Consider the following 21,896-nt stretch of genomic DNA (forward strand, 5'->3'; position numbering starts at 1 on the left):
ACTTAGGAAAAGAAAGATGATAGTCAAACCTGTAGGTGCATCACTAGGGATAATGCCCAAGGCTTTTGCAGCCATTTGTCAAGGAATATTTCTGTTACCTGATGCCAACAATAAGGGTAACAGAGTCCTGACTCTGGATTGTCGTCTTGTCTATGCCCAGCAAACATTCCATGACAAGATCAGGCAGACAGAGCACCCAAAACAACAGAGCGGACACTTCACTGAGCTTACAGAACAGCCCGTTTGAACTGTATTTACCAATGTATGGTGGGTTTTGTTTTTAAATAAATACCTGTATATGTGGTAGAGTTATTTGGACTGAAACCTGCTTTCACTACATCGTAATACAAAGGTTATGGAGTAATCTATCCTTACCCACCTCCGACTTTGGCAGTTACCGATATTTACCAAAAAGAACCTAAGAATTGTATATGACCAAACTTACTCAGGCCATTTCAACATAGAAATACACGCCTTCCTCAGGCTCACTCAGATCCCTCTTATGTGTCTCGAGTATCATCTCCTTCTTGAACCTTTCCTGATGTCCCACAGCAGATTTCCATGGCACCCTGGGTATGTGGGCTTCTGAGGGAGGCACTGCCCTCTTTTGATCTTTTGTTGTTGTTGTTGTTATCCACATTAGACTGTGATGTCTTTAAGGGCACAAACTGTGTCTTAGATTGCCAGGGCCTAGGACAATTTTTAACAAGTGCGTAATGTTTAGTAAGCATTTTATTTAAGTAATAGCTTAGCAATAATAAATATAATAGTAATGCCAGGCCCTGTGCTGTATACTTTATATGCAGTAGCTCCTCAGCGCATCCTGTGAGGTAGGTGTTGTTATTATCCCCATTGCACAGATAAGGACACTGTGACACAGAGACAGGAGGTAACTTGCCCAAAGTCACACAGCTAGTAAACATTGGAATTGGGAATTGAAACCAAAGTAGTCTCATTCCAAAGCCTACACTTTTAAGATCTGTGAGCTCTGCCTCTCGTTTTCACTACGGCAATATCTGTTGAAAAATATAGTGCTTTTCAGACTACGCATACAGTCCTGTCATTGAAAGGAATTCATCCATTCCTACCCCCAATGCATGGATTAAACAAGCGAGAATCACAGAAGCTGACTTGCTCAAGATCGCTCAGCTGTTCTGCCGAATAACTAAGATGGCTTTTTGTGAAAAAGGAAAGAAGTACGTAAATATTTACAGGGTCACTGCTGCTTTAAATATTCGGTCACTCTGTCACAAGAAGATCATTATTTTCATCAGAAAGATTTATTGCTAACTGCTCTCCCCATCTCTCTCTTTCTCAGGGTTCACTGTTTCCACTATCTCATCCCCCTTGCAAAGGAGGGGAACTATGCCATTGTCGCCAATGTGGAAAGTATGGATTATGACCCTCTGGTGGTCAAGCTCAACAAAGACATCAGCGCCATTGAAGAGGCCATGAGCGCCAGCCTGCAGCAGCACAAGTTCCAGTATATATTTGAAGGTCAGACCCTGCCTCTGCTCCTGGGAGTTTGGGGAGAAGGAAGGGTGAAGGTTTTCATGATTTTTCTGTATTATTGAAGTTCAAAACTTGTAGAAAAAGGTTGGGGTTTTTTGTTGGTTTGTTTTTTAAATTAAAACTACAATACCTAGCTTCTCTGTGTATGGCTAGGTAGACTACAATATGGCTCCTGGCTGATAAGGAGATTTAATCCAAGATAAGGCAGATGGCAGCCCGGCTGCCTCCCTGACATGCCACTCATGAGAGTTGGGTAAATATGTGGAGTGGGCCATGAATTAACTCAAGAGGAGCTCATAAAAGAAAAAGAAACATACAATGAGAAGAGAACCCTGAAAGATCCTGCGTTAGCTAAAATTATCACTGGAAAGGGACGTTTTCTTTCAGAGAATGTGTTATTGTCTGAAAAGAACAGAAACGTCCGATTAACTGTGATTTTAGGAAGGCCGCATCCCTAACTGCCTCAGGCTCAGGCAGGCGAGCACGGGTGTGGAAGACGGGACCATCTCAAGGCGTTCACCTGCAACATTTTGAAAAATGTGATGCCAGCCAAATTTTCATGCTAAATTCCTACCATAGGACCCCCATTAGGCTTCAAATTATATCCCCTTGTTTCTTATTTTGGTTTGTACGCAGACCTGGGTGCCAGAAGCATCTATGGTCTCTCACAGAGTTAAACTCATGTTACTTAAAACAGTTAAGAAGGCACATTGTCCAAAGGATTGTGGCAACCTGAAGTAAGGAAAGAAAGCGTCAGTGCATGGCCATTGCTTGTTTATGAAACAGTTATATTCCAGCAAATTTGGACCTCCCCCCAAAATCTTATTTTCCCATTAAAGTATGTCATAAAGATGGAGATGTGGTCTGAATGGTAATGCCCCTAAAAGTGTTTAGCCAAAAAGTATGTGATTCAATAGTTAGGCGTTAGCCCCACAACACTGTGAATTTCTTGAAGCTACAATGCCCATCTGGGAAGTTGCTTTTCCCTTCCTACACAGAGCTTCCTCCTTACTCTGACTGTGGCTCTTTCAAGCCCTCCATATCAGCAGTTTCCAGAGTTTTCTTTTCATTTGGCCTGGACATTTCCTGACATCTAATCCTTCTGAGCAACAGCATCTTGAAATACAGATGTAATCCTCTGACACAGAAAAGATTTTAACTAAGAATTCATAAATTTGAGACTTCCTGTTTAAAAACCTAGTGATTTCTCTGGATATAATTTTCTAAATTCAAAAGGCATAATAATTGAGTTTCCCAAGGCGGGGGAAAGAGTCAGTGGTCTCAGTCCTCCTTGATGTGGCAGGGAGGAGTACTTTATCACAGATACTGTTTAGAATGGCTGATGCATAGTGACAATATAAAGCAAACCAACTTGTAATTTGTTTTATTATTGATTATTATTTATTATACCTATTATATAAATTTGTTTATTATTATTTATTATTCTCTACAAATAATGCGTCTCCTCATTGCCTACACTTAGGGCAGGCTGCATTATACCATGGCAGAACAAAATTATGCCTGAAGTTATGGGCTCAGAAGAGTCACACCAAATCTCTTGACCCGTAGAGATTTTTCACATAAATAAATTATCTAACTGTAAAATCCACGTGTAAAATCCTTTGAGTAAAAAACTTCACTTTCACGTAGTAGCACATGCAAGTGAGTTTGTGGTCTTAAAGCAACAGTGGGTGAGTGTAGCTGAAGCAGGAGAGAATGCATCCTCCTCGTCCTTTCCAACTTCAAATGAAATGAAACCTCATTTTGAAGACAGAGGGAGCCACTGAACCTGAAGATGTGCCTAAGCTTGGGTCTGGGCCACGGTCACCGTGGAGGGACTATGAGCTTAGCAGAGGAAAATAACAAAAATAGTAGACTTCTTGCTAGTAGCCAGACTAGCTGTAGAGTTCTAGGGGAAATTTCCTACTACAGTCTAACTTTGCAAGAATAAGGGCAAAAGATGGAAGACAACTTTACTTAATTGCAAGTATTTAGAATTAAAATGTAACTTTTAAAAATGGTAACCCACACGTCCCTAAGGTTGTTTGGAACCAACATTCTTCAACTTAATTACAAAGGATAATCTGAATGGGACCTCTTAGTTGTTAATGTACTGAGGTACCCTTTGCCAGATTCCGTAGACCATAAGACAGTCCTTTCAGTGTGAGAACAAACCACTTATGAGACCCCAAAAATGTCCATAGGTGTCTCATGGGAACTCAACAGTTAATGTATAATCTGCTTTTCCTTTCTGATTACATTCTCTTCAGTTACTACTTTAAAAATATAGTCCATTATCAGTGTTGAGGTATATTAGCATTAGTACCAATAGCCCAATTTCTTATTGATATTTTTTTGCTTGTGTAGCTTCCCAATCAACTTCTGAGCCAAAAGTGCACCCCTATCTGTTTTGTGGGAGGAAGAGGAGACCAAACAGACCATTGTATTTACATGTGTTCTTCTTTGCTCCCAAAATATCTGTGCAGAAAAACAATAGTCCTATGCACTTGAGTAGTTTATAACAACCTTGCATATTCTCTAAGCCCTGGTATGGTGGATTTAGATGTATATGGCAATGCTACAGCTATGGATATACTAGGTTTTGTTGCCAGCATAAAGTTTTCCCATTTGCAACTATTAGAGTAATGTATAACTCTAAAATGATCGTAAGATCAGCAGTTACAAGCATCAGAGATGTTTTCTTTGGTCATTTAAATTTGTGGAGGATTAGAAGAGAGAGCTCCTGTATGTGCGTTTACGCAGTATGGCACTAACCTGTCTTCTCTTTTCACCCCACTGCCCTGTGCTGACCCCCTCAGGCCTGGGACACCTGATCTCCTGCATCCTCATTAATGGTGCCCAGTACTTCAGGCGAATCAGTGAATCTGGTATCAAGAAAATGTGTAGAAATATTTTTGTTCTTCAGCAGAATTTGACCAACATCACCATGTCACGGGAAGCAGACCTGGACTTTGCAAGGTAGGAGGGAAGACGGGGCTCAGTTCCTTGTACCAAAACCGAGACCTCCTTGCCTATAAAGTCATTTTTAAAGACAAATTCTTGGTACTTATAAAGTTAGTTTAAAAAAATATGAAACAGAGGTGATGGATGTTAATTAAACTTATCGTGGTGATCGTTTCACAACATATGCATATATTAAATCATTACATGGTACCCCTGAAACTAATGTAATGTTTTATGTCTATTATATCTCAATTTAAAAAAAAAAAAAAAACAAATAGATGTTCTTCAGTCATAAAGAAGGTAATTCCATAAAATTCTGTGGGACATTTGGGCCAGCCTGGTGGCACAGCAGTTAAGTTTGCACATTCCGCTTTGGCGGCCCAGGGTCCACCAGTTCGGATCCTGGGTGTGGACCTATGCACTGCTTATCAAGCCATGCTGTGGCAGGTGTCCCACATATAAAATGGAGGACATTGGGCATGGATGTTAGAAAAAAAAAATTCTGTGGGATATTTAACATCCCTTAGGCAGGTAACTTTTCCTATTCTCTAACCTAAGTTCTTCGTAGTACAAAACTTCAGTAACTTTTTTCTGATTATTAAAGTAAGATATGCTTAGTGCATAAAATATGTAAAATTAAATACAAAGAAGAATGTAATCATTACTCATAAAACTTTAAACTATGACATTTGGTATACTTTCTCCTGATTTTTGTGCATGTGCTGTGTGTATACGTGAGTTTCCACACATATGTTTGTATATGATTTCTCTTTATAAAATTGGAACTATTTTAATATAGTTTTATATTCATATAATTGCATTTTCCCATATCAATAATATTCTTTGAAAACATAGTTTTTCTCATATCCATTAATATTCCTTGAAAATACTACTTCTAGTACCTGAACAAATATTCCATGGTAAACATGAACCATATTTATTTATTTAGTCATTTGCAAATTTGTAGACATTGGACTTTTTCCCTTTTTCGTCTCATTATGAATAACATGTTGAATATATTTTTACATGTGTATATTTCCTTATCTGTTCTATCGTTTCCAATTGCAACCCATCTCCTCTTCTTGTTTTTATTGGGTGGGGAGTGGTTACTCATCTCTGGCCCTGCTCTGCCTTCAGGTAATCGAAGGTTCTTCTTTTAAATAGCACTTTCACTTGCTCTTTTCTAGGTTTGCTCATCTCAATTCTTAGTGTTTCTTTATAATGCACTTTTCCAAAGTTGAGAGTTAATTTTATTTTCTCTCCATGTGGTCTCAACACTATCTACACCTTACTGAAATCATCAGACCTTTGGTGCTTTAATGAAATCTTAAACAGTTTTGAAGAGGATAGATTATGCTCTCTTAGTGCTTTATTGCTTTTTATACCTGGGTGAATTATTCCATAAGCTCCTTTATGGCTAGGAAGTCATTGGTTCTTAACAGTGCAGAATGCTCCTGCCAAATATTTAGTACTGCTTTGTTTTTCACTTGATTTTTTGATTCCACGAGAAGTTCAAGAAAATTTGAAGCAATTCCTGAGACATTTAAGGGGATGATGAAATATTGTATTACTTTGACAATTATTAAGACATATATGCCAGGGTCTTTGTTTTGAAAAACGTATAACCATATATCTTCATTTTTAACCTTTCTTCTCCGATCTGTCACTCCATTTGTTCCATTGCTACCCTGTTCCTCTGCTTTTCTGTCCTCCTTCCCTGTCTTTTTTTTCCTATTTGTCTTGGTGTGTGTGTATTCATTAAATTCCCTGTTTTAGGCTACATTTGGTGGCAAGCCTTCCTCGCTCAGATTAGGGAAACCAGGTGTGACTGAATGCTGTATTATTTGGTCGCTCTTATGGGGAATGATCTCATTATTGAATTAGTCTAGTCATAATAACATTGACAAGGGGAAGCTAAGAACATGGAGGCCTGAGGGATACAGAGAAGCATTACTAATTCTCTGAGGAGTATAATTCCTCAATTCAATCATCCTTTTTTAAATGATTTTTTTATTTAGCTGAAATAAGTAAATTAACACAGTTTTGGCAGACAGTATGGGGCCCAAATACGTACTAAAAATACTGGCATCTGAATAATGAAATGCAGGCTGGGCAGTATTGAGGGTGGCATCGGTGGGCCATGTGCTGACAAAGTGTTTCTTCAGGAAATAACTGAATGGCAGCAAGGCATGCCTTTCACAGTCGGGTTAGTGAATGATGTCCAAGGAACGGGTATAAGCTGAAACGTGGCCACTTGGGACAAGTACTGCTATTATTACTCTTTACTCTTTTGTTACTTTCTTTAAATCAAATGGATTACAAAAGGAAATAGGCTAGCATGAACATGTAGAATTGGCTGATTCTGTCCTTCTGGTCCTGGTTCAGAAGACATCTCCTTACTAGACTATTGGCTCCAAGAGGCCGAGATGTTTTCTGTCTGTTTCCTCAGTGCTTGGACCACAGTAAGTGCTCACTGTGTGCACTGGATGCATGAATACATGTCACATCAAAGCTTGTTTTGGCGTTGGTGAAGGGCTTGGATAATGAGAAAGTTTAGTTTATCTTTATGCCCTGAAATTTTAACCAGCTGATGTGGGTCAGTTTTCTTATAGGCGTCTAAGGAGCAGACCATCTCCCTCACAGTTCTTTCTTTGTAGAGCAGAAAGTGTTACAAACAGGAAGAATACATCCCTACTATTCATAGTCTCCTTCTCCCTCATTTTCTCCTGCTCTTATACATACACGCATACACAGACACACTTTATAGCCTTATTTTTTTTCTGTTCTTGTTTTTGATAGGGACAGGTTTTGTGAAATGGGCTCCATCAATTCTACTGAGTTTAAAGCTGTGTAAAATAAATATAACAGCGATACCAAAATATCCAGAAATAATAGACTGCAGCAGTGTGCCTCAGCATTCCTTAAGCAATGTCTAATCAAGCATGGGCAGCATCTGTATTTCCAGCAACTCTCTGTAGGAATGTTGTCTTCTAACACAGTAATTAATCACTAGTTGCCATGTGTCAGAAAACTTATTTAACAAGATGTTGCAAGGCTCTTGTAGTTTTTCACTTCCATGGGCTTCCTGGCCAGTGGAAAATAGAAGCTTTCTGTAATGAAAGAATGAAGGAACTGGAGTGATTCCATTGATGTGGATTCTTCTGCTTGTAGTATTGTTGTCTCTTTTCGTACACACCTTTACTCTAATCTCTAATAGGAGAATAAATCTTGGGTGAGCAAAGGATCAAGATCACCTATATAATCACCAGAATTACAGAGAGACCCTGTCCTCTATGGTAATGATCTCTGCTATGGTTTTGACCTTTTTGACCCCACTGTTGATTTTCAGACTCGAAAAGATACTTTGTCCTCGAAAATCATTACAGATTAACTAGAAATTGGAAGGACTTTGTGAGTGTGCTTTTTAGTTGCTTTCACGGAGATCCTCTCACCCTGAGCTGTCATGCACTTCTCCAGGACTGAGTCACAGAAGCAACCCAGGAGTCCAGGCGGTGCATCACGGGAGAGGTCTGAATGGGCACCGAAGTCCCCACGGCGCACCTGGCAGTCTCTAGAGTTTAAGTGAAGCCATTATTCAAGAAGAATATCCCACAGTTGTCCTCCTCCTTCACTCTCTGCCTCACTTTCCCCTTTGTTATCTGTCTCTCCCATTTCACTTCGCTCTCTTTTCTCGTTTCTCTCTCCTGTCATCTCTATCTCCTGCTTTCCTCCTCCAGGGCTTCATCTCTGCTTGATTCTTTTCTCGTTTTGATTTTATTTAGACTGGTATCTCTCATTCTTAAATCTGACAAAGATAAGGAACTGAAAGCTAAGGTTCAAGAAGTGGTAAGGGGAGAAGTTCTAAAACATAAGAAAGCTTCCTCATCCTTTTATTCATTGATTCCTTCATTCATTCACTCAACAAATATTTATCAAGTGTGCATTCTCTCTAAGTCCTGCCCTCATGGAATTTACATTACTGTGGGGCAAGACGGACAAACTGATAAATAAGTAAAATATAAAGTATGTCAGATGATGATATATGATATGGTAAAAAAAATTAGGCCTGGGAAGGAGAGTAGAGCCTGCCAGGGTATAATAGATAACCTGCAATTTTAAAGTATTCATGGAAGTCCTTAGTGAGATTGTAACATTTGAGGACAGACCTAGAGGAAGAGTAGGAGCAAGCCACATGGGTATGTAGGGGAAAGGCATACCAGGAAAGGGGATCTAAGAGCAAAGAGCCAGAGGGAGGAGAGTGCTGGGCATTTGCAGAATAGCAGAAAGGCCAGTATGGCTGAAGTAAATGAGCAAGGGGAAGAGATGAGGTCAGAGGTTTAATCTAAGGAGCTGAGATCTTGAAGGCCATTGTGATGACATTGACTTTCACTTTGAGTGAGATAGGAAGCTGTTAGGGGGTTTGGAACAGAGGAGTGCTATAATCTGACTTACATTGTTAAAGAGTCAGTCTGGCTGCTGTGCTAAAAATAGACAATTGGGAAGAGGAGATTGCAGCCAAGGGCAAAAACAGAAGGATCTGTTAGAAAACTATTGCAGTAATCTAGGTGAAAGATAGTGGTGATTCAAACCAAGATGGTAGCAGTGGGGAGGATGAGAAGTGGTCAGATTAGGATATATTTTAAAAGTACAGCTGACAGGATTTGCTGAGGGGTTAGAAGGGAACCAATGATTCCAAGGTTTTTGTTTTGAGCAATTCACAGGATAGAGTTTTCATTTACTGAAATGAAAATGATCCAGACTGTTGGAAAGGCAGGTTGAGGGGGAAGGTGCAGAGGAAGCGGATATCAAGAAATTAGGTTTGGAAATGTTCAATCTGAAGATGCCTCTTAGACATCTGAATAAAGAAGAGAAAGCTGATGTACGCATCTAGAGTTCAGGAAAGAGGTCTGGGCTGGAAAGAGGAGCTTGGGAATTGTCAGCATGTAGATAGGATTTAAAGCCATGAGACAGAGTGAAGGGTGAGGTGTCGACAAGAACACAAATGCAGAAGAAAGAGGAGATATCCAAAAGTTGAGCCTCGGGTACTCCACTATTTAGATTTAGATGTTGGAGTACTGAAGCAGGATCAGCAGAGGAGCCTGAAAAGGAGCAGCCAACGAAGTAGGAAGAGAACCAGGGAAGGTTTGTGTCCCAGAAGTCAAGTGAAGAAAGTGTTTTAAGAGGAAGATATTTTCATCTGTGTCAAATGCTGCTGATGGGTTAAATTAGCTCAGGACAGAGAATTGGCCACTGGTGGGCTTGACAAGAGGCCCGAAATGCTTTGGTCTGCATTCCTTTATCACTCCTCCACGATTGACCTGTGTGTAGAAACAAGCTCTAAATGTATTTGGGAACAACCTCTCACTCCTCAGTTCCCTGGTAGGGTCTGAGGCATTCAGGGCAAACAAAAATACAGTTAGAGTGTTTCCAGTGTGATATACAAAAGACCAAGTTGGCAGCTTCTCTTTTCTCATTGGATGGTCACTATGAAAGCCCTGCTCTTCCAGCATAGGTACTCATCCTGTGTTTCCCATGTTAAAGCAGAGTCGTGATCGCTCCAGGAGGATACTAACTGGGTCGTTTCATTTTTAACGACAGGCAGTCTTTGCTTCTAGCTTCCTCACCCCTCCTTTCCCCAGCCCCAGCCCCACTTCCAGCAACTCTGGGTTAGCTTTGGAGCTGTTCTATATATGTTCACTTCACCACTGAAGCCGTATGTTTTCTATGTACAGTGCCCATACATAGGAACATCTGCTCCACAGAAGTAAACAAAAAGATCTCACTGGTAGAGAAGGAGCCATTGGGAACCTGGAGACCACAGGAGGGAAAAATCTTGCCTGACATGCCTCCTTTGAACACATGTTTATATGGAGAAGAACAATACACCATATTTGTTTAACTCAGTAAGAGGTTAAATCATATATGGTGATGGATAAAAACTAGACTATTGGTGGTGAACATGATGCAGTCCATAGAGAAACTGATATACAATAATGTACACCTGAAATTTACACAATATTATAAGTCAGTATGACCTCAATAAAATAATTTTTTAAAAATTTTTAGGGGCTGGCCCCGTGGCCAAGTAGTTAAGTTCGCGCGCTCTGCTGCAGGCGGCCCAGTGTTTCGTTGGTTCGAATCCTGGGCGTGGACATGGCACTGCTCATCAGATCACGCTGGGGCGGCATCCCACATGCCACAACTAGAAGGACCCACAACAAAGAATATGCAACTATGTACCGGGGGGCTTTGGGGAGAAAAAGGGAAAAAATAAAATCTTTAAAAAAAAAAAAAAGCTCCTTTAAAAAAAAAATTTTTAAATAAATAAAAAGAAAGCAAAAAGACAACCAATAGAATAGGAGAAAATATTTGCATATCATCTATCTGATAAAGGGACTTGTATCCAGAATATATAAAGAACTCTTACAATTCAATAATACAAAGGCAAATAACCCAGTTAAAGAATAGATAAAGGCACCCCAGTAGCAATGAGCATACCCAGTACCCAGATCTTGATTTCTAATAACTATTTTCCAATAAAAGGAACCAGCGTTCCTGGGAGAAATGGAAAATTATAGGACTGGGGCAGGAAATACACAAGATGAGCCTGGACCATCTTGGGTTACCAGAAAGTAAGGAAGTACTAAAAACATACACAAAAATAACACATTGATGAGGATGTGTCAAAGGGGTACAGGAACCAACAAAAAGAGCTCCTATTGGCCAAAGTTGGGACAATTTGAGCAAGAAAAGAAAGTAGTATGAGATAATAACCCAAAGTATAAGATAAATACCAGTGAGTCTGTGCTGATATAAATAAGTGATTGAATTTATTAATAAGTGAGAAAGAAGAGACAAATCTCCTATGCCGAAGAATTCCAAATAAATTATGTAGCTACTGTACCCTAAAGGAGGGGGAGACGAACTCTGCACTTCTAGAGTGTAGGTTGCATTTAGTGACTGCCTTCCAAACAGTACGTATGGAATGGGGGGAAAGTAACTTTATAGTGGGGAAATCTGACAGATAGTACTTCAGCCAGGTGATCCAGGTCAACATCAACATGCATAAGTTATGTCAACAGATGTACCCTTGATATGAGGGGATGGAAATGACACTTTACCTCTGCATTCTTCTTCCCAAACACCCATAACCCCCACATAATAATGAGAAAAACATAAGACAGAGTCCACTAGAGGAGATCCTATAAAATACCTGAGCAGTACTCCTCGAAACTCAAAGTCATCAAAAACAAGGAGAGTTTGAGAAACTATCAAAGCCAAGAGGAGCCTAAGAAGACATGACAACTACATGTAATGTAGGAAACTGGTTGGGATCCTGGGACAGAAAAAAGACATTAGGTAAAAACTAAGGAAATGTGAATAAACTATGGACTTTAGTTAGTAATAATGTATCAATATTGGTTCATTAGTTGTGATATATGTATCTATCATACTAATGTAAGATGTTAATAATACAGAAACTGAGTGCAACTTATATGGCAAATCTCTGTACTATCTTCTCAATTTTTTTGTAAATCTAAAACTGTTGGAAAAAATAAGATCTATTAATAAATAAAAATAGGCAAAGGATTTGAATAGACATTTCTCCAAAGAAGATATGTAGATGGCCAATTCATGCGTGAAGATGCTCAACACATTCATTATTAGGGAAATGCAAATCAAAACCACCGTGAGATATCACATTACACCCACTAGGATTGCTGTAATCAAAAAGACAGGTGATAAGTTTGGAGAGGATGTAGAGAAACTGGAACCATCATAGGTTGCTAGTAGGAATGTAGAATGGTGCAGCTGCTTTGGAAAACTGTTTGTCAGTTCCTCATCTACTGGGAGTAGAGTGTGAGCTCCATAAGGCAAGGACTCATGTTCACTTCTGATGTTTCAGGGCCTAGAACAGTGCCTGGCATGTAGCAGGCACTCAGGAAATACTCGTGGGGTGCTAAAGTTAAGGCGTTTGGACTTTACTCTGGAGGTGACTGAAGGCCTTTATTTTTTTTATTTTTTATTTTATTTTTTATTATTTTTTTTGCTGAGGAAGATGTGCCCTGCACTAACATCCATTGCCAGCCTTCCTCTTTTTACTTGAGGAAGATTCACCCAGAGCTAACATCCATGCCATTCTTCCTCTATTTTGTATGTGGGATGCCGCCATAGCATGGCCACCAACAAATGATATAGGTCTTCACCCAGGAACCAAATTCAGCTTACCAAGGCAGAGCATGCCAAACTTAACCACTAGGCCACGGGGCCAGCCCCTGAAGGCTTTTAAGTGGAAGAGTGAGATGGTCAGATTTGTATTCTAAGTAGACTTATTTCCACAGCTGTGTAGGAAATGGATTTGAGGGCGATAAAACTGGAGGCCTTGCAGACCAATTGAAAGGTGATTGTTGAGAGAGAGAAGTGTAGGCCTGAGCTAGGTCCGTGCTGGTGGGGATGAAGAAGACAGATTTGAGACGTATGAAGGAACTAAAGTTGGCAGGATTTAGAGAGTGATTGAGTAGTGAAGGTTAAAAAAAAGGAGTCAGGGATGACCCTCCGCTTTTTTTTTTTTTAATTGAGGTAACATTGGTTTATAACATTATGTAAATTTCAAGTGTATATGTATCATTATGTTTTGATTTCCATGTAGACTACATCATGTTCACCCTCCACTTTCTGACATGAGTATCTAACTGGATCATAGTACCATCAAAGAAGATAAGCCTGGGGCTGGCCCTGTGACCAAGTGGTTAAAGTTACACTTCAGTGGCCTGAGTTCACAGGTTCAGGTCCTGGGCATGGACCTACTCCACTCATCAGCCATGCTATGGGGGCACCCACATTCAAAATAGAGGAAGACTGGCACAGATGTTAACTCTGGGCTAATCTTCCTCAATCAAAAAAAGAGGAGGATTGGCAATGGATATTAGCTCAGGGCGAATCTTCTTCACCAAAAAAGAAAAGGAAGATAAGCCTACAGGAGGAGGGTGGAGAAGGTATGATGGAAGCAAGATCATCAGTGGACATGATGAGTGTAAGATGCTTGGAGATTTCCAAGCAGAGATGTCTAATATGCAACTGGATACGTAAGCTAGCAATTTGGAGGAGAGGCCTGGATTGAACAAACAGATTTGGGGAATCGTCAGTATAGAGTTATTTAAAACCATTAGAGGAAATAAACACCGCAGATGGAGAATGATCGCCTGGGGACTAGCAGCATATAAAGGGCATGAGAAGGAAGAGGACCCCCGTAAAGAGGCTAGGGAAAGAACGGCCCCTCAGTACAAGAGCTGGAAGAGGACAATGCATGGAAGTGCTCCCTGCGCTGAAATGGTACTTTCCCCATAAGTGATATAGCATCTTTCTTCCCAGTAAATTGAAGCATCTTCTCATTTTACCTTCTCCAACTGGTCTTTGAAGTAAACTGTTTAGGTACCTTCCTCAAGGTGGCAAAGTGAGTGACAAAGCCAGCCTAGAAACTAAATGTATCACTTCGGACCTCTGCTTTGTCCTTGACCTTGTACTTTCACTGAGGCCAGGAATGATCTCTGGCAGGCTGAGAATGTTGAATTCCTTCCAAGGGAGTGGTTTAGGTAGGCTTGTTTCCTACAAACCTATTGCACCAGGATTGTTACTTTGGTTTTCTGCGGAAAAGGCTGTAGCTTTTTCTATTCGGAGTGACCAGGGCGTAGTTTGATAGACAGGGATTAGCAATGGCATGCTGCCATCTACTGGAAGCACCCACAGACATCCAGACAGATGAGGGTCTGTGGTCTCTGAAATCTCAGGAGCGGGCACTGCCCCTGACGTGGGCTTCAGAGGCGACTTGGCTGAAAATATGAAATGCCCCCACCTATCAAACAAAATTTTCTTTGGCTTGCTAGAAGCGCAAGTTTGTTTCTGAAAAAGAAACAAAATATCTTTCACATCCTTTCCTCTGTGTATTTTTTTCCCAGCTTTATTCTGCCATTGGTCTTATCTGCCTTTCCAATTCTGGGGTGACCTATCCCTTTTCCAACCTGTACCTCTAATAGTCCAGATTTTTGGCTCAAGATTATTAACCATGTGGATTTATGATTAATTTTGTAGGAGAGATTAGCCTGCTATCAAAATTCTTTTGATAGTGCCCCTAAAAATTCTGTTATGTCTCTTCAATTTAATAGTGTTGCAAAGCTAGCCTTGACTTTCCTAGGGGCCAGAGTAAATTGGGAACTATGATGGGGAAGTAGCTTTTGCTACCTGGTAGGAGGAAATAGGCCAGTCAATAAAATTTAATAATGAAATAAAAATTTGTGTGGCTTGATCGCTGAGAAAACTTTCTTAAAGATCTTTATGTAAGTAGATTTAAATAATCTTACATCTCCCTAATTAAACCTTCATTTGACTTTGCTACCCTGTTTCTGATCGTCCCACTTTCTACTAATCTCCTTTTTCTGTGTTTCTTGCACTTATAGTATGTTCCATACATTCTAACAATTAATTGACCTCTAATTAATTGGTTAATTAGGGCTCTTTGAAAGCAGGTGAGTATCCCTACTGGTCTGTATATCCCCCTTAGAACACCCCAGAATAATGAGTACTTATAAGGCTCTCAAAAAAAATTCCTGTCAGTATTGGTGTTTGATTTCTCATATACATATCTCATGTGCAATGCTTTGATTACGTAAGACTTCTTTTGTTTATGCTCACTTGATGTCATCATACCTTGTACATCTATGATGTTGATGTATAATTTAGGGTTCCTTGAAATTATTGGCAGACAGTGGTAGTCTTTTCCTTGTAGCACACATGCTAGAAATTGCAATGATTCAGAGATTAGCATAGATGGCAGGTGTGATTATTTCCAATGAAGATCCCAAGGAATGGAAATCAGAAGTGACTGGTCCAAAATCGCTTATCAAATTGTGCTGTTTCCATACCCTGCGCTACCTCTGTAGACGTCATAGTTAGGAAATTAAATTAATTCACCCAGTGAGGCCATTTTTCTGTCAGGAGGAAATTGAGTTGTACTAAAAAGACGTTAAGTTTGTTTTGTGACTAAAGCCTAAGAATGATCATTTACCGACTCTATTAGAATTCTTACTGAAAACCTTGAGGCTGGAAGCTGACCTTTCTTGTTTTCTAAATAAAGATATAGTGTTTAATTTTGATGCTTAAAAGTAGAAAACAGGCACAATTGCTATAGCTGTAAAAGGAGAGCTACAACCCTTTACAAACTTTATCAAGGCCAGACTTCCTCCCCAGTTCCTCCCTCACCCCTTTCCTTGTTCCGTTTTATACAGAAAGCTCTTCTCGCCATTCCCACCTCCTGCTCCTCTTAACACCCTTGCCATCCTGAGGAGAACAAGACCTATGAGCTGAAGGGAGGCCACTTGGTGAGCACAGTGGTTAACACCCAGATGAAGTCCTTTTTTTTTCTCTCTTTTTGCTGAGGAAGATTAACCCTGAGCTAACATCTGTGCCAATCTTCCTCTACTTTATATGTGAGTCACCACCACAGCATGGCCGCTGATGAATAGCAGTATCTGAACACATGACCCCAGGCTGCCAAAGCACAGCACACCAAACTTAACCACTATACCACAGGGCCAGCCCCAGATGAAGTCCCTTTGCTCTCTAAAACCTTCTCTAACATGTCTGGCCCGTATCAATTTCTCTCTTTATTATTCTTCCTCCCCCCCCAATTTTCTGTTCTCTAAAATTAACACCTCATTATATGCCATATTGTTCTTCATTTGTACTCATCGTTTAATATTTTATTGCTAGCGTGTTCTCCCTCCCCACTTCATTATAAAGTTCTTGTGACTAGTTACCATGATTTTGTTTGGTTTTGGTTTCTGGGAGGTTTTTTTTTCCTTGACTTCTCTGTAATAGGAATCTAAAGAATTTATAAATGTAATTTAAGCTTCAAAGTATGTTTGATAAATTTCCATGTATGTTTCAGAGAGCATCCTTAGCTAAATACAAATGGGTTCCCAAGAAATAATTCATGTGGCTGGCCTTAGAGACCTTGAGCTCTAAACTGCTTTCTCTAAAATGAGGACAGCTTCCAGAAGACAAGTAACTTTAGTGTAAATCACCTAGAGGCCTAAACTAGTTACTTTCTCTCAGTGATGCTGGAGATATATCACCACGATAAGAGTAATTATTGTCCCTCTCATATAATCGAATGCAGTCCGTGAGGTGAACCATAGGAAGTGCTTTACCTGCATTGGCTCGCTGAGTCCTCCCTGAAACTCTGTAGCTATTATTACCACATTTTCTAGACGAAGAAAACTAAAGCTTAAAGAGGCTCATTCCCGCTTACCTAATGAAGAGTCAGGATTCAAGCTTAGGTCAGTCCAACTCCAAAGTCTACACGTGCTCTTAACCATGTGAAAGCAGAGCTGTCATTTTGGTAAATACTGGGTCTCTGTTTTGCTTTCTTTAAATAAAATATGATTTCCTTTTTCAGTTAGGCTCTTAGCTCTCAAACATTTTCTTTTCCTTTATTTTTTCTGATTGTGTGTCTTTCTCGCTTGATTTCCACAGAGCTCTGGTCTCTGGCAGTATTAATTAGCCTTAATCAGCAGTTTCACTGTAGAGGCTCTACAGACCCCTCCTACCCTGGAACGTGTGGGGGCTGGTGTTGCTCAGCCATCAGGTGCTTGCTGCTGCTGGTTGGTCTTCTGCCCACCCTCCAAACCCATGCCCTGCAACAGCAGCACTTGACACCCAAGACCACCGCCTCTCGGAACCGACCACAAATTAGAACTAGCACAGGATTCACTTCCCTGGTAAACTCTAGTCTTAGTCCCAAATACATACAGCTGTATTCTTGACACACCAAGCAGCTTAACCAAGTGGTTCTCAGAGGCTAGAGGGTATAAGAATTTCCTAGGGAATTTAAGTGGAATTCTTTGACTCCATCCCTAAAAATCCTGATTTAGAAGGTTGAGACTAGGGCCCAGACATATGCAGCTTATTTAACAAGTGCTCGGGGAATCCTGATGCGGGTAATTCTTGGACACCCTTGGAGAAATACTGGCCTAACCTCATGTTCTTTGAGACTCATCCAACATCCAGGCCATTTTTCTCTCAGCCTCTTAATCTCTTTATTTCCCCTTTCTCTTTTTCTCTCCTGCTGGAGGCAGTGAGAGTAAAAATTACCGGAAAACACTTTTCTGGATTAAGTTGAATCATCATTAAATCTATCCCCCAAGGCAGTCACCATTATTATTTGGAGGCAGAGTTAAGTTGTGTTCTTGAAAATTTGGGGGTGAACTAAATGATATTTCATTTATCTAGTGGGTGGGCCAATAAATAAACTCAACCCATAATTGCATAAACTGGAGCAAGTCACTCCAGCTCTTTCGGCCAAGGTTCCCTCATCTACAAAATAAAGAGTTTGACAAAAGATCAGCCCTAGGGTCTCTTGCAGATAGGACTTGCCCAGAGCTCCATGAGAGAGCTGGTGATGGGGTTCAGAGGTCTAGAGCTCCATCTTGACCCCTAGCTCTCCAAAGAGACTATCACAGAAGTTTTTTTCTTTTTTTTTTTGAGTTCATAATAGTTTACATTATTGTGAAATTTCAGTTGTACATCATTTCTTGTCTGTCACCACATAGGTGCTCCCCTTCACCCCTTGTGCCCACCCCCCACCCCCCTTCCCTTGGTAACCACTGAACTGTTTTCTTTGTCCATGTGTTTGTTTATATTCCACATATGAGTGAAATCATCTGGTATTTGTCTTTCTTAGTTCACAGAAGTTTTTAAAAGGAAGGAAACTAACTTTAAACCAATTCCATAAAGATACTGTAATGATTTCTGAGATATACAGTACTTAACAGGCACTTTAATATTTATTGACTGGTGGACAGACTAATGCATGTACGTATGAATGAATGAATGAAGAAAGAAGTAATGTGGGCCTGTTTCTTTTCATAGTCAAGATCGTGGTTGTGGCATTTGCTTACCACACATACTGGAGAGTAAGACAGACAGAGATAGAAGCTGGCTACTGCTTTTGCATGACCTATAAAGGTCTTAGAAGGCTCTGAACAATAATTCAAAAAATAAACATGCAGGTACTCAAAAATATAAATGTCACATCGGCTGTAGCTCTTCATCTCCTTTGCTGTGCTGTGGCTTCCACCTGATGGAAAGGTTTTATTCAGATCAGCCATTTCACTTTTTCCTGGAGGCACTCTTAATCTTTGTGTTCTAACCTTTAAAGATATAGGCTTCAGTTGCTGCCGTAATGATTTCCGTTGCCTCGCATCTACATGTTCAAATTCCTCCAAAGAATTGTACACCTTCTTTTTGTCTCAGTTGGAGATGGAGTCAAATGAGGGAAAAAAACAAGTAGGGGGAGGAGAGGCTCGCTCTTGATTGACTTCTCTCTCTTGATACACGGGTCAGGGGAAGGAGTGGATCGATGGCCTCAACTTTGAGGCAGGCATTAACACTGCATCTCATTCGCCTTTTGGCAATCTGTTTCCCAGAGACGCTGATTAAACATTTTGGGGTATTGGGGACAGAGAAGGGAGGGAGAGGTTGGGGATTTTTAGTGGCTGGAGCATTTTTTTGGCAACATTAAAGGCTTCATGATATATTCGACCAGAAATTAATTACAGCCCAGTTCCCCATTTCTCCCTTAGGTGACAACAGTCTTCTGTTGATGTGCGCCGCTGTGAAAGTAATAATAGGTTTCAAATGTTTGTGAAAAACATAAAGTAATTACTTGCTGTGGTAAATCAGTCATTTGAAGTTTCAGCTTCTCTCCGCTCCATGTATGTGGCAGTCGGTCTGTGTCTTTTGTTAACTTTAATTATACAGCATAGGAGAATTTTTACTTTTCAGTTTTCAGAAATTTTGCCTTTTTTTCCTTTCTTGGTTTCCTAGTTCTCCAGGGATGAAAGTGTTGAAATGATAATGACACATAACTATCATTTGAACACGGAAGCGTGTGTCTGCCGGGCAGCTGATTGCCTTAGTTCAGTTTTGTAGCTATTGGCTATCAGCTATTTGCCAGCTCCTCTAATGAGCCTTAAATCTTTACTGTTTGTTGTGCAGAGAGAAGAATGTACTCTCGGGCATTTTGAGGCTCCTTCTCACCAATGCCATCTGTGTACATTACGGGCCCTGAAGCTAAAGAGCCTCTAATAACTCTTTTCCCCTTTTTAAAGTTTAAAAAAAAAAATGCAGTTTTCCATTAAAACCTGCATCTTCTTTTCTGAGGTCCCTTTCTTCTGATAGGACCTGTACAGATCTGGTTGGATAATACCAACCTCTGTGTTAGCTCACCTGTAGAAAGAGAGAGAGATTTCCTTTGGGCAACTGTCTTAAAAGGAATCCTCACCCAGACAGCTACAATGTGGGGACTATGTACTGACCAGCATGACATATTATCACACATAGGTATCCTGCTGTTCTGCACTAAGGCTGACTCACCCCTAAAAATATGAACTGCAGGGCTGGCCCTGTGGCCTAATGGTTAAGTTCAGCACACTCCATCCACTTCAGCAGCCTGAGTTTATGGGTTCAGATCCTGGGCATGGACCTACACCACTCATGAGCCATGCTGTGGCAGCGTCCCACATATGAAATAAAGGAAGATTGACACAGATGCTAGCTCAGGGCGAATCTTCCTCAACAACAACAACAACAAAATGAACTATACATGTTCACATTTCTTTAACTCAAATAGTTAAGTTTTTTTATCCTGCCTAATCTGTCTTGTCCATTCCTGATCAATGAGCCATTATAAGTCCTAACTTCAAAGATTTGCTTAATCTCCTAGATTAAGCTATCCCTCACTTTGAACAATGTTTGTTTTGCCCTTTCCAATATTAATCTCTTTCTTTGAACTGTTGTTTATATTTAGAACAAAATAGAAGAACAGTAAGAATTGGTTATCAATAATTCTTCTGCATAGAAAATCATACTGACTGGGACTATTGTGCTTTTTCATTGCAATGATAATTGGGGTTCATAGTGTTTGCCCCGAGACTGGAAGATCCTGTCCATCATCAAAGAATACTACTGCGTTTAGTGTCGTTTTTGCATTACATGTGTTTTACTGTATTCCGTCTTTGAAAAATTGGTGACTCAATATGATATATTAGTATAAGACAGAATATTTGATTAACTGTAACCCCTCATTTTCTTTTCATGCTGCATCATGGAGTTTTTATATCTCTATAATTCTGCCATAGCAAGTTATTTTTCCACATATAAGTAAGACTAGGTGGTAACAACAAATTGCTTAAAATAATTATTCTTTATTATTTTATTGTTAATATTATTACTGAGAAGTACTATGTATTGAATAAATACTTTATATAAGGCATTCTACTTATGTGATTTATATACATGATCTTATTAATTCCTTATAATAACCTAGTGTGCTTAGGTATTAGCATTTTCATTTTATAAATGGGAAAATTAAGTCTCTGAAACATTAAGTAACCCAAGGTCTATACAACTAGCAGATGACAGGACCATGATTCAAAGCCAGGTCTATCTGCATTTTGGCTATTGTGCTATATGGCTTATGACAATGTAATGCATTAGTATTTCAAGAAGATATACCACAGCCTCAGTGTTTTTATAGACTCTATTAAACGGTGATGACAGGGTGTTCCTAGTTGAAAGGGCTTGAAGGAGGGGTAACAATTTTTTATCTTCCCTGAGAGAATTTGAAAGGAGATGTTGTTTTGTAGGCCTGCAGGGATAAACAAAAGAAGACCAAAAAGATAATGAGAAAGGATTTTAGCACAGCACCTAAGGCCTGTCTAGGAATGATCACAGTCATGGATGAACCCAACAGAGGCAGAAAGGGCTGGAGGGCCTCAGGGAGATGTGGCTGGGAGGTCAGGGAGGGAGGCCGGACCAGACAGCACAGGGAGACTGGGGCCACTGCCAAGGGCAAACCTCAATTCCCAAAGTATCAACAGAATGCCTACATATGATGGTAATACAATGACTGATGAAATTGTATTATAATGGCTTTTAAGACAAATACCGTGTGATTTCAGTCATATGTGGAATCTAAAAAAAATTACAAAACCAAAGCAAACTCTTAGATACGGAGATCAGATTGGTGGTTACCAGAGGGGAAGGAGTTTTGGGGGTGGGCAAAATGGGTGAAGGGGGTGAATCATATGGTGATAGATGGTAACCAGACTTTTCATGGTAGTCACTTTGTAGCATATACAGATATCAAATTATAATGTGGTACACCTGAAACATATAATGCTATATACTGATTTTACCTCAGTTAAAAAAAATGAGTTACTGAGGCCACCTCTGTGGTGTAGTGGTTAAGTTCGTGCACTCTGCTTCAGCAGCCTGGGGATCAGGGTTTGCGGGTTCAGATCCCAGGCCCAGACCTACACACCGTTCATCAAGGCACACTGTGGCAGCGTCACACATACAAA

The 21,896-nt window shown here is 40.1% G+C and overlaps 1 protein-coding gene across 1 annotated transcript in view; it reads left to right on the forward strand.

Moving 5' to 3' along the window:
- EXOC4 (exocyst complex component 4) overlaps positions 1 to 21,896 on the forward strand; it is a 736,410-nt gene that overhangs the window by 676,241 nt on the left and 38,273 nt on the right. Inside the window, exons 16-17 of the mRNA XM_046669741.1 lie at positions 1,319 to 1,497; positions 4,332 to 4,491. Coding sequence (XP_046525697.1) covers positions 1,319 to 1,497; positions 4,332 to 4,491 — 339 coding nt within the window. The remainder of the gene's footprint in view (positions 1 to 1,318; positions 1,498 to 4,331; positions 4,492 to 21,896) is intronic.

Source organism: Equus quagga, chromosome 8, assembly GCF_021613505.1.
Source record: "Equus quagga isolate Etosha38 chromosome 8, UCLA_HA_Equagga_1.0, whole genome shotgun sequence".
NCBI classification, from domain to species: Eukaryota; Metazoa; Chordata; class Mammalia; order Perissodactyla; family Equidae; genus Equus; species Equus quagga.